The sequence below is a fragment of the Motacilla alba genome, chromosome 5 (genome assembly GCF_015832195.1).
Source record: "Motacilla alba alba isolate MOTALB_02 chromosome 5, Motacilla_alba_V1.0_pri, whole genome shotgun sequence".
Taxonomy (NCBI): Eukaryota; Metazoa; Chordata; class Aves; order Passeriformes; family Motacillidae; genus Motacilla; species Motacilla alba.
Window position 1 is genome coordinate 40,691,521 of NC_052020.1, and position 13,349 is coordinate 40,704,869.

General features: G+C 42.6%; 1 protein-coding gene across 4 annotated transcripts in view; it reads left to right on the forward strand.

The window, feature by feature from the left end:
• Positions 1–13,349, forward strand: part of ADCK1 (aarF domain containing kinase 1) — a 71,596-nt gene that overhangs the window by 51,138 nt on the left and 7,109 nt on the right. For all 4 annotated transcript variants that reach the window (XM_038136836.1, XM_038136833.1, XM_038136835.1 and 1 more), the window contains 2 exons: positions 2,204–2,362; positions 4,869–4,985. In XM_038136836.1, coding sequence (XP_037992764.1) covers positions 2,204–2,362; positions 4,869–4,985 — 276 coding nt within the window. The remainder of the gene's footprint in view (positions 1–2,203; positions 2,363–4,868; positions 4,986–13,349) is intronic.

The window sequence follows — 13,349 nt, forward strand, 5'->3', positions numbered from 1 at the left end:
CCCAAAACCTGTGTTTACCTTGGGACATTTGCCCTTCTAATAGTGGATATCATAGGAACATAGCTCCTCACACCATGTTGCTGTGATTGCTGGTTATACTGGTAAGAGATGTTAAAACAAATTATTTTAGAATAAGTCCTGTCTTTTCTGGCTTTAAACTATTCCTTCTGGGAAACTTGGAAATAAACCAATGTATTTACTTTTGGTAGTTTAGTACTGTCCTTCTTGTACAGACAGTCTGGTTTACCATTCACATGTTGCCCATACACAAGTGTGGAGAAGTAACTCAGTAGAATGTGACAAATGCAGTTTTGTTTTTAAAAGGCCTCTCTTGTGGAGTCTTGGCTTACATGCATCATTGTATCCTTGTGTGGGACTGTTTTTGTGTAGACTGATAGAAAGCCAGATCACATGTGCTAATGTTCTGGTCCTTTAAGAATCAGACAGATATTGCAGCTAGGTAAAGAGGTTGATTTAAATATTGATGGAGATGGTCTTATCCAGAGACTGATGGGAAAGAATCTGAACAAGAAAAGGTAGCTGGAAAATTCCTAAATTCACTTGAGGTTTCATAGCATCAACGCTGACTCTTTAAAAATCAGTACAGCATCTGATAAACCCAGAGAGAGATACCTCACTGCTCTCTATATATCAATACATAGTTCGAGACAGTATGTTAGACAGGTTTCAGAAAAGGGGTAGGCAAAATACTTGTTAGGATGTCCCTGCTGATGGTCAAGTTGGCAAATTGATTGAAAAGAGCATTTGAAGAAAGTGAAAAAAATGCTTGAATTTTCTCACATCAGGCATCAATGCAATAATCTTGGAGACCCTATGAAGTTTATGTTCATGTTCGTGAAGATTGCTGGTTACATTTCATTTGAGTGACATAAATTTGAAAGGATTTATGCCTCTAGATATAACAGTAAAAAATACAATTCAATAGTGTCTGGAACCTGATGATTACATTTTTAAAGGAACATTGAGTTTGCAACTGACATTTAGATAAGAGAAGCTGAGACGGGGTGGAGAACAAATGTTGTCACACAACTGAACAGGAGCAGTGATGGTTCATAAATTTATTTTTGTCATGCATTTCAATGTTAGCAGCTTCCTGTGTATACTTTAAATGTTCCTTCTGCGGTACAGGAGTTCCCACCCCTGTGGTGGAGATCAAGAAGGGGAAACTGCAATAACACACACTTGAAAGCCTGTTTCTGTTTCCAGATGAATGTGCAGAACAGGTAAAATAAAGACAGCAAAGTGCATTCTATTTTTATGAGGTTTTTTACTTGTTTTATGACTAAGTTAGTTAAAAACAGCCAAAAAAAATTTCCTTAAGGTATGGTCCAAATTGTCATCTTGTGTAAATTTGCAGCTCTGGTGGAGAAACAGTCCCTTTGTATGAACAGAAAGCATACTTGGCTGCTGTGCTGCTTTGATTATGCCATCCAGTTGTGTAATGTTGATTCACTTACCCCTTAAATGTTGCTTCAGTCAAATGTTTCTGGGATTTTCAAGGTGCAGTGTCTCTGAATATCTAATCTCTTTAAGAAGAAGAGCATTCCATGTGGTGAATATATGATACTTGGGAAATACCTCCTCAGCCTTGTGAGAATGGCTTTGCCTGATGCTGAAGAGCAACTTGCCCTCTGAGCTCCCCCAGAAGTGTTATTTAATGATCTGTAGCCTACTTACTGTATCCAAACTCCTCTGTCTTCTTTGAACTGCCCAGAGGATTTTCTGTGCTCAGTAGTGGAAGAAGTAACATAGAGGTGGCAAGTATTACTTTTGATCTTCCTCATCTACATTATCTGAGAGCTGTTCAAATGAAGTCAAAGAATGACTTGTAGAATTATAGGACTCAGGAGATCTCAACAAGGGCAGCACCCTTGGTGAGATCTGGCCACGTGGTCTCTTCTCCAGAGCTTTGTTCTTACTTCTAGGCAACAGCCAGCTGCCCTCCCCTTGATATGTGGGCTATCATTTCACTCCTAGATGTGCCTTTCTTGGTGGATGTGTAGGCCAGAATTTGTGTTACATGACCAAGGCATGACACTGTGTTGTGATACTGCAGGAACCCTAAAAGCACTTGTTTTTTTATTTGTAAGTTATGTGGAATGATCCTATCAAAACAGCACTGTGTGTAGCTGTGTGGCTTTGGAGCCAGGATGCAACTGATTGCCTGTTTCTTTGTTCTCAGGTTCTCCTCTTGGTTGTGAAGCAGATTTTTCCAGATTTTGAGTTCATGTGGCTGGTGGAAGAAGCTAAGAAGAATCTGCCCTTGGAGCTGGATTTTCTCAATGAAGGCAGAAATGCTGAGAAAGTTGCTCATATGCTCAAAAACTTTGACTTCCTGAAGGTGAGGAAGCACATGTTTCTCTCTATGTATGTGCATTAATAGTCTCCCTTTCTGTGTCTTATGCCTCTCATTCACCAAGTGGAGGAAACATAAGGAGGGAAAATGAAGTTCAGCCCCTCTGTGTTGTTCATCCTAGACTGCTCTGCTGTCGGACCAGAAAATGCTCTGAGACATGCTTTCTCCTTGTTTGTTTCCTACTGAATGCACTCTGTTGGGTCAGGATGGGACCAGCAATCTCTGGAGCCTGCTGCTCATTTTCCCAAGTTTTCTTTCTGAATTTCATTTAAAATTTTTTTGGAGCTTGTTCAGAGACTGTGAATTTGCCATTCTTTACCAAGCCATCTGGTGGTACCTTTTCTTGGGCTCTATCTCAACTAAGGGCAAGAAATGGACAGAGAACAGAAAAGCAGTGGCTTCCCATAGACAGACAGCTAAAAGCCACCACATGGAAGGCCAAAGGCCAATGGTTTTGCTGAGTGGGCACTTCTCAGAAGTGATGCACCTTAGAGAGTGTGTCCATTACGGCTGTAAGTAGCATACTGTGAAGTAAATCCCTATGGAGATGGCAAATCACCTCCTTGCTGGGGTAAGGAGCTATCATGATATCAATATGTGTAACAATAACAAATGACTTGAGATGGCTAAATAATGGATCCTCCCATCTGACCTGCCAATTCAGAGATGTGTTCATCACCTAAAAGCAGCAGAAGAATTGGGCTTCTGTATCATAAATTTTCCTAAACATGCCAGAAAGCTGAGAAGTAGATTTTGTGCTGTGAACCCGTTTGAGCTTTTAAAGCCAAAGATAAATTATTTCCACACACAAGCATTAGAGCCAAACATCTGTGAGTAATTAAAAAAAATCACTGAAGAATTTGGCTGTGATTGAGAGAGGCATCTCCGACAGCATGAATAGAGCTTTACAAGCCCACTGACTTGCCTGTGTAAATCCTGAGACAAGACTGATTGTCATCAGAAGTGAGCTAAGGGATCAGTGAGCTACATGGGATGGGGAGCTGTTAGTTTTGGAGTTAGCAGGCTTTCTCACCAATCTAACTGCAAAGAATGGGCATGCAGATAAGCTGGGAAGGCTGTGAGTGTCTGGATCTCCCTTGCTCATAGAGGATCTATGGCATCAAAGTCTGAGCAAGGTTCACATGCAAAGTATAACCAGGGGTGTTGAGTGATGGGACTGAGGGATGCTGAAATTGCTCAGCAAAGGAGCCTTTGATCTAAAATGGCACACACATGGTAAAGTAGAAGTGGTCTCTCTAGGAGAGGAACAGGCGGGAAGCAGCTAGTTTGTAAGGCACTGGGATATTGTCAATAGTTAAAAGCAACAAATGTTGCTTGTTCAGGAGCTATGATGACCTACAGTGGCCTGGCTGGCCCTGGTTTTGGTCAGTTGATGGACGACACCTCTTACCTCTTCCTGTCCTGCCCTAAGGTGCTGGTCCTGAGTCCATGGCTGAGTCAGGAGGGTGAGGAGAGGGGACTGCACAGCTGGCTTGCCGTTTGTATGATCCAAAATTATGATGTCTGTCATAGTAATGGGGGACACAGTAATGAGAGTGAGCAGAGCTCCCTTATGTCTTTGCTAAAATGTACATATGTGGCTTCACCCATGTGCAAAAGCAGATTTGGGCAGATTGAGGGTCAGTCAGCTCAGTAACATGAGGAATTTCGAAAGGGAATTCAGCAAAATGGCTCTTGACAGTAAGGACTTCAGTGTGGGAGAAATTTGTCTGAAGAGAGAGGCTGGAAAATGGGGAGCCAGCCTGAGCAACACTTTTGTCATCACCTCCCTGGATGACACCAGACCTCTTCTCTGGTACCTCACTCAGCTTGATCTACCACAGCTTGAATGAAAACTGCTTTGACATTTTACACTCATTACTGTGTTGTTGGCAATAAGATAATTAAGGGTCTCACAGGGTTTCTGTGACAAGTCCCTTATTTGTGACACTTGATTTTTCTCCCAGTTCAATTGCAGATGCCTAAGTATGCAGGGTTTGTCAGCTCAAAGGCATTCGTGTTCCAAGGGGCACTGCGGAGATACAATTTATGACGATGGCTTATAATTTTTAAAGCTGCATAAGTGGACGCTGTGCATAGCAAACAAGATGCAGTTCCTGTCTAAAGGAGCTGAGTGCATGATTCAGAAACTTAGGTTTCTGAATAGGTACTAGTTAAACAGCCCAGCTAGAGGAGCTGCAGAGCAGGTAAGAAAGGTATCTTAGACATCACTGGGAATGGGAGAGCGTGGTCAGAAATGTTGCATGAGATCAGATCCTACTGTAGTTGAATTGGTGTATTAACCTTCTACACATTGCTGCTGTCCTGTGGAAGAGGCCGATGGATGGATTTACCTCCCTTATGCTCATCAAAAAGGCCAAGTCCTTGCTTCAGCTGCTTTCATTTTTACTCCTTTTCTGGGATTTGTGTGATATATTCTCCTTCCTTTCCCAATCTGTTGCCTGACCTAACCTATCTGTTTCTGTTTCAGGTCCCCAGGATCTACTGGGAGCTCTCCACAAGTCGTGTCCTTCTCATGGAGTTTATGGAAGGGGGACAAGTGAATGACAGGGCCTATATGGAGAGGAATGGCATCAATGTCAATGAGGTAGCTTCTCAGCCATCTTTGAATTGGGTGTGCTGAGCTATGCAAAACTGATTTTGACCTTGGTGCAAAATGGAGGCTGACAGGACAGGATGGGATGGGACAGAAGAATAAGTACACACAGCTGTGAAGGGAGCAATCAATCTGAGAGTTCTCGGTTCTTGTGGTCTTTGGAAAAGTACGTAATCCCTTTTGAGGAACACTTTCCTGTGTAGGCTGCAGAGCTAGGAAGATCTTCAAGGAGACATAGTGCAAGATGACCATCCTCTTACATTAAAGACACTCCTGGTTTGTTCCAAGATGGAAGTTCCTGTTATCCTAAAGGAGCAACTTCAGTTTCTGATTGTTTTTATCTCATGGACTTTGTTATTAAGGGAGATTTGAAAAGTTCTACCTGTAGCAAAATATCGTCAGCTCCATTCATCTGGACAAGTCAACTGGTCCAAAGTGGGGGAGTTGTTTCTTTTAGTGAGTTTATCCTATACTTCTGCTATAGGCAGAGGTGAAATCTAGCCCACACGCTCAGATAGAAGAGGGAATATTCCTCAAGTCTTGAGAGTCAGAAGGGCTTGTTTTGATGTATTAACACAAGGGCTCTTGAGCAATATGTACAATCAAGATTACAAGCAATCTAGATTTTGAGTTGGGCTTCTCATAGAGCTCAGACAGCTGGTCCATTTTGAGATTGAGGTAGTTAGCATAGTGTAGCTCCCTGGGATTTTTTTGTTCTCAGACTGCTGGAGATAACACCGTTGTAGAGAAATAGCTAATTTCAGTTTTTCTAACCTGCAGAGGCTTTTGCTTGTGATAGGAACAATGTAGGGTGAAAATTTCTGCTAATTTTTTTTATTTATCCATGCCTTTGGGAAGGTTGTTTTGTGATGACTTGGCACAATACATCCATGCAGCAGTGAAGTCATGTACTTTCCTGAGTCTGAGCTTGTCTCTAAATAATAGCTAAGAAGTAATTTTAAAAAAGTTGTCAACAGACTTCTACTACTGCAAAGTATAAGCCTCGGAGTTCCAGCCATCCATCAGGTAGAGGATGTTACTCAGCTCAGTGGTAGGACTGAATTTTCTTTTTTCCTTTTCTCTCCCCACCACCTGAAATTAATGATTAACTTTTACTGATTGCCAACAAAGCAAGGTAGAAAGGATGGAATACTGAGTCAGTCAGAATAATGTGATGGGAAAAGAGATCTGTTATTATGGCCACAGTAAGATGAGGTAGGGACAGTGCACACCCCAGACTTACCCTGTGGCAGGGTACAGCAGATGGGGACAAATAATGCCTAGGTTAATTATTGGCTGCTGCTGTTGTTGCCCTGGGTAAAGGACTGCATGGCATAGTGGGGAGATGAGCAAGAGGCAGCAGACCCGGAAAGGAGCATGAGGAGGGGGTGGCAACCCAGGTTTCAAAACTGTGACCTGGCTTATAATATAACAGCAATCTTGGCTTTCAAGAGATGCATTAGCTCCCTATAAGTCATCCGAATATATTTATTTTATCAGTCCTTTCATCATTTTACTCCATTTTGTTTTATGGTGTGGGGGAAGAGGAGTCTTCACTAAGCAGGATTTCTTTTTTGTGACAATGCAGCCTTGAAAAGCTAGCTGAGCCTCTATCCTCTAAATGGAAAGGATCCCTGAGGTGAAAGCTCCCTTCAAACCAGGTTACTGACATTTACTTAATACCGTCTGTAGCAGGATTATCATTAAAGCTGCCCAAAAGCACATTAATCTCTCTGGATCCGTCCAAGTGCTGGATTGTAATGGCATTTAATCAGAGAAGGCTTTGATTTCTAAAGACAAGTGCAAACATTGAAATATCTGCCTGTGGAATAGTTACTTATTCATGTACAAGTGTACTTGTACACTGTAGTGTAGCTGAGGAGGAGCATGCAACTGGGATATTGACAGTGAAAGGGAAATATGGAGAGGGGAGTTACCAAGAATGAGCTGGCAGGAATATTAAGGGAAGACTATAACATAGCAGGGCTAAGAAGGGGACATCAGGAAACTAAAATAGGCTAAAATAGGCTTTTCCTATTTTAAAACACAATAACATTTGCAGTCTTAGTAGGGAAGGTATATTTGGAAGAAGTGGGTAGAGCAGGGAAGAGAAAAATTAGACTGAGCGGCTCTCAAGGTGTTTGTAGCATACTGTATACAGAAGGAAAGGAAGGGCAGCAAGGCTACTTAGAGCATGGATTTTTAAAGAAGATCCCAAATGGCACAAACATTCCTTTTGTAGTCATTCTGATTATACCTGATTAATTTGTATTTGTATACAAATCTTAACATTATCTTTGGTCTACCGCATGGGTTCTCCGTGTCCTTCTTTGTGAGTTCTCTGCCTGACTCTGCAGAGGCTGCTGTATCAGCGGGCTCTAGGACCTGTGGAGCTTCCAGATGTGCTGATGGCATGTGCTGTATTGCCTCAAACTAACCAGCCAGCTCAGGTAGCCAAGCAAAGAGTCCCCATGATCAGCCTGATGTGGGTATGAGTCAGGGAAAGGAAACGATGCCATGTACTTCAGCTTGCTAAGAGCCGGGTCATGAGCCGTGGTTGATTCAGAAATCAGAAAAGTGTTTTGTCCAGCTGAGAATTGAAAGCAAATGGCTAAGGTACTTAAGAGGAGCTACTGTGCGCAATTATTGCCATCTGGTACTTCATCCTACTGTGTTGTTTTCCTTCTTTCTGTTACTAAATGGATTCTGCACTGAAGCAGTATCTCTTAGCTCAGTAAAGAGCCTGGTACCTTCCTATAGCTGATGACTTTGCAACTTGAAATACGCTTTCAGTGTGGGATTTACCCTTCTGCCAAGAGTCAGGAGCTGTAGCTGTGTAGCCGCTAAAATTTAAGTGGGATTTCCCAGGGTGGGATCCTTTTGTCAGCAGGGGAAACCTCTCATGTCTGAAGTATTTGTGCTTATAACACTCAAGTGTTAGATGAAGCAGAGCATAGAGAAGAGCACTGTTTCTAAGGAAAATGTCTATTCTTACTCTTCGCACTTACTGAGTTAGTCTGAGGAGAGGTTTCTTTGCAGATTCTCTTACATTTCATCTTGTCTGAAGCTTAGTAAATTCACAAGGCACTGATAAGACGGAGTAGTGACCTCCGGTATTTTCAGCTTTTGAACTGGGCACAGACACCAGGTAAAAGAGTTAAATTACACACTGAAAGTTGGTGTTGAGCATCGATGTCAATCAATTGCTTAAGTGTCAACAAGATGGTTTACATTAAATCCAAGGAAATACAACTGCATTTAGAACTAAGGGAAATGATCACCATGGTCATTTTGGGTCTGACAGAGATGCAAGAAACAATAAAAAAAAAAAAACAAACCAAACCAGTAACTATTCTTCTCTAGCTGTGCCCTTTTGAGAATCTGTGCAAACTTGACGAGTTAGTCCCTCAGTTCCCTGGGTGGATGAATCAGAGTATTTCTCCCCACTTATATGCCATGGAAAATGGAGCATTGAGCATGAAAATAATTTCCTGAGTCCCCAGCAGAGAACACAGGGCATGCTGGGAGTGCTCTCCAAGAGTCCTAAAAACTATTCCTGTATCTTCAGGACATCAAGTGTGTTCAGACATCATCTTGCTGTGATGATAGATCACTCACTGCATAGTAATAGTACTGCCTAACAGAGCACTTGTGATCCTCACAAGTGATCACAGAGTATGAAATCAGATTTCTTGTGTGACCACCCTAATCTACTATGGACCAGAGCTGTTTCAGAGCAGAGGCAGAGAAGGCTTCAAATTGTGGCTATTCTCCATCCACACCCTTTGCTAATTTGACACCAGTTTAATTGGCCAGAATTGCCCTAGCAGGATTAAGCAAAACCTTAGACAATGGATGTAATAACAACAATGAAAGCAAGCAAAAACCCAATACAGTCTTCAATCCAATTAACCTTCGATTAAGGTTCCAAAATCAATGCTATTATTTTGGCCGGAGGAGGTAATATTGAGCCCTGAGAAATGAGCTGCACAACGACCTTTACTTTTAATGAGATCAATAGAAGTTAGTGTCGCCATCTCTTAAAATAATTGGCAAATATTACAGCCAAATTAAGGCCACAGACTAGTATCTGCTCCTGATCTAAAGAGACAGTCACAGATGGAGGTGGGATGGGAAGGGATGATGTCCTATCAGGCAGTTTTGTCTGGGACTTATCAGGGGCAGGCAGTGAGATCATCTCTATAGGACCATGACACAGTATTTTTTTCTTTGCTTTTCTTCTTCACATCAGTTAGAGGCATAGAGCCAGAACCCCTCCAGCTTGCTCACAAGTCCAGGAAAATATCAGTGACTTTCCTCAGATAACCCAGGCTGGTTTGTTATGTTGCATTATATCATGCTACCATGAGCATGATATATGTGCTTTTTACTGTAGGAATACTCATGAACTCAAATTTGCATGCATTCTTTCTTTTCTGAGAGGTTTCTTGCTAACTCTTGTGTATTGGTGTTTTTAAAGATACTCAGTTGTGATGGACTTTCTAGAGTTTTGTTACTGTCACGTTGCTCTGTCAGTGGATGTGCTGATTTGTTGAGGGGAGAGTTGCACAGAGGGACAAGGGTGACAGGTTGTCTAGGCTTTCAAAACTGATAGCAGCAACATATTGTGGCTGTATATATCGCTGCTGGTACCTGCACTGCAGCTTGGGATCCTCTGAGTTAGGTGACAGAAATGCAGTAGGTGTACTTGTTAAAATATTTGGTACACTGGATATGACTCCATTAATGAGGAAAAGTGGGGATTAGTAGGGAAATTGCAAAGTAGATAAGAAACTCATAGAAGCAATGAGATTTGCTCTACAAACAGATCTCATTTAACAAGTTGGTGATGAACTCAATACAAACTCTATCAAGGAGGTTGTTGGTGACACCAAACTGGGAGGTCTGACATTGTAGAGGAGGACCAGAGTAGCAATAGCACTTGTTGGCCTTGTGGACTGAAGTGGTAGAAAGAAATAAAAAGGAGTGATGTCAAATGAAAAGTCAGATTCAGTAGGTAAAAAGCACCTCATGTTTTTAGGTTGCTCCGAATTCCAGCTGTTATACATGTATCTGTCACTCCATTGCTTGATTGTTGTCAGCAATCTGTTTATTCCTCAGGTCTGGTTTTTTTCAAAATGAAAACATTGGGCTGAAAATGTGTGGTTTGCCTGATGTGGCGTCATGGTCATGTCACATAATTTGGCAATGGCAGGTTGGTATTTGCATTGACTGGTAAAGGCCACAGGCTCACTTGGTGACTGTAGTCATCATGTTCTGCTGCAGCACAGACAGGCAAATTTAGCTTCTTTTAGGCAATAACACTCCTTCTGGCAATAGGCAGGGACATGCCTCTGGCCAGACCCAGGGCCTGATGTCATCCTAATAAATCAAGCTAAGCTCTGCTTGCTGATCAGCATAGTTTTTGTTCTTATGTGTTATGCCTAAATTATGCCATTCATGATGACACCTGCTTTTGCCTGGTTGTATTTCTTGTAGGACCTACAGAACTACAGATGCTTCTGCTTCCTTGCTATTCAAACCTCCTAACTGGTAGACTGTTCCTCCTCTGCCATTCCTTAGCCAGCTTTGGAATCTTCAGCTCTTTTAATCTTTATCCCAAGTAAATGCCTCCTGCATCCTGCTCATTTTTTTGCTTTCTCTGAACTCCCTCTGTATTCTGCATCTCTTGAGCAAATGAGGTCTCTGGAAGTGAATGCAGAATTCCAGGACTGATTACTATTTTTTTACAGTGTGCAGCAGAACAATGCTGGGGGACACTGGTAATGATAAAAACCTTGGTTTTTTTGGATGATAAACAGGGAAAGGACTGATGACCTCTCTGTGTCATAACAAAAAGCCTGTGTGTTAACTGTGGTCTTTGCTTCTGTAAATCATTGCAACCTTTTTTCTAATCTGTGATGCACCTTCACCCTGAGGTCTTACATAGCCTAAATGTATGCTGAATTCCTCCCTTCTCCTGAGCAGAGATTTTCATAAGTCTGTTTTTTCATTTCACCTAGCCGTGTTCTTCCAAAGTGAATTCTGTAGTTATTATTTATCCAGTGGCCTTCTCAATAAGGGTGGAATAAGGACCTGAAGTGACAAGGCACAGTACTGAAGAATTAATGTATATAAAGGTTTCGTGTTTTTTTCCCTAAACTTTTTCTCAAGAAATGTGAACTCCCTTTGTCTGAACTATGATGATAGGTCGCTATTCCCATACTACAGTTTAGGACCTAGAGTGTAAAGCTTCCAATTTTGTTTAGAACTTGACAGTATTGTTGCTTTCTATCTTAATTTATTTTGTATCCTATTTTAGAGGTATGACAACAGACAAAATTATGTGAAAATACTTTAGTGTGCACCACAGCTCCTTGGTAAATTTTTCCTGAAAGTGAAGGCTGTTTATATGCTTGCATCATAAATCCCTGTAACATATCTTCTATATGCCAATGAAATAGTACAGAATACATTCATATGTCTTAAAGGAGTCATAAAGTTTAGTTGAAGATACTGGAGGTACTCAAGGTTGTATGTTGGGGAATGGGTAAATATAAGAAGAGCGAGAGGATGGGGATCTTGCAGTGAACATTGTCTTTTACCCATGAACCAGCCTGGGAGTCTGAGCAGAGCTATGACCCCTCTGTTTCATGGGAAGATGGGAAGATGGATCTCAAGCTGCTTTTGTGTTGCATTATGAGCTGCAAGAGGCTATGACCATAGATCAATTAAGTCGCTTTTCTGCCGATGGTGACTCAGGACAGTGGGACCGTCTTTGCATATGGAACTTGCAGCCATATCATAAGATGCTGTTAATGAGGGTGGCATGGATAACCTGCTGAGAGGCGTTTTTATAGGATCCTAGGATATTTGGGTTTAGAAGGGAGCCTTAGGAAGGTTTCTATCAAATCTCCTTCTAAGGCAGGGTCAGTTATGAGGTCAGACCAGCTTACTCAGGGTGTTAGCCAGTAAGGTCTGTAAAACCTCTAAGGATGGAGATTGCACAGCCCCTTCAGCCACGACCAATCAATAGGTTTGCAGAACTGCCAGCCCTTGTCTGGACTTGTGTTCAGTGGGTATGAGGCATCATGTTGGGCCCCAGATTGTCCCCAAGTCCTCATCTTCTAAAATTCTGTGTTTTTCCATGCCCTGGCAGGATGAGCAGCTGAGACAGTGAGGGCTGAGTGTGGTTAGCCCAGTGTGTGCACCAGAGTCAGGGTTGATGCTGTGATCGGTCATAATGTCTGAGTCCATTCCTTCTGGTGTATGGGTCCCTGGGAGGCTTTGTGAATGAGTTATGTGATGGGCTTAAGGCAGACTATTTGGCATGTCCTTGGGCTGTCAGCAAGGGCTACTCAGCTCTTGTATGAGATCACAGCACCTGGTACATTGGTCCTATCTAATTTTAGAGCTTGTCGATCAAGGAGACTTGTAAGGGTCACTTCATGGCTCTGGTGATCTCTGCTGGTGATTCAGAAGGGAAACATCACTCCCCTCAGTCAGTACTTAAAATAACACCTGCATGGTGCTGGGGAAGCTGCAGTACAGGAGATCACAGGGCTGTGCTGTTCGTCTGTGTGGGTGATTCATCATGGGGCGGGCCAGCATTCACGTGATTCTGCAGTGGTTCCCGGTCCCACCTGAAGGACAGAGGATAGTTTCACCTGACCCTACCACTGTCCCTGTTGGTGTGCTGCAGGAAGGGTTCTTGTTCTTATTCCTCATTTGTTGTTACTTGGCCACTATTCATAGTGAATGCTCCTCTCAGAGGTGGCCATGTTTCAGAGGTGGGTGAAACAAGCCCTTTCTTGTCTGTCTGGTTTTCTGCAGGATGAGCTATCATTACTATCCCTGTTACCTCTTCTACCACCTCTGCTTATGGGGACAGCTGCCAGTTTGCTGCTTACAGAGTGTGTCTGGAGATATGCTTGGAATAATTTATAACAACTGTCTTTTAATTGCTTGTTCAGCACTCTGCTGTGGAGCACTGTGCCTCTTGGGATGGCAGGGAGGGCTGCTGGTGGGATGGCAGGGCAAGGTTGCTGTGTTAGTGCATGGCAAGAGACTGATCTCATGCCCTGGGGATGTTTGCTTTCTCCTAGGAGGTTTTTAACTTTAATAACATCTCTTGGTGATAAGGAGCAGTAGTATGGAGGGACACAGCAGTGACAGGATGTTTTAAACAACTTTTCTGTGCTTCTTCGTCTTCACAGACATTGCATATCAAATAAGCATGGGTCTGAGGAAAGGAAGAGGGAAAGTGGGGGACAGTGTGATGGAGGGTGGGGAGAGGGAGCCCATGTTCATTCTGGTGGGCAGACTGACTAGCTGAGTCTCCCCTCATCCCTTCTT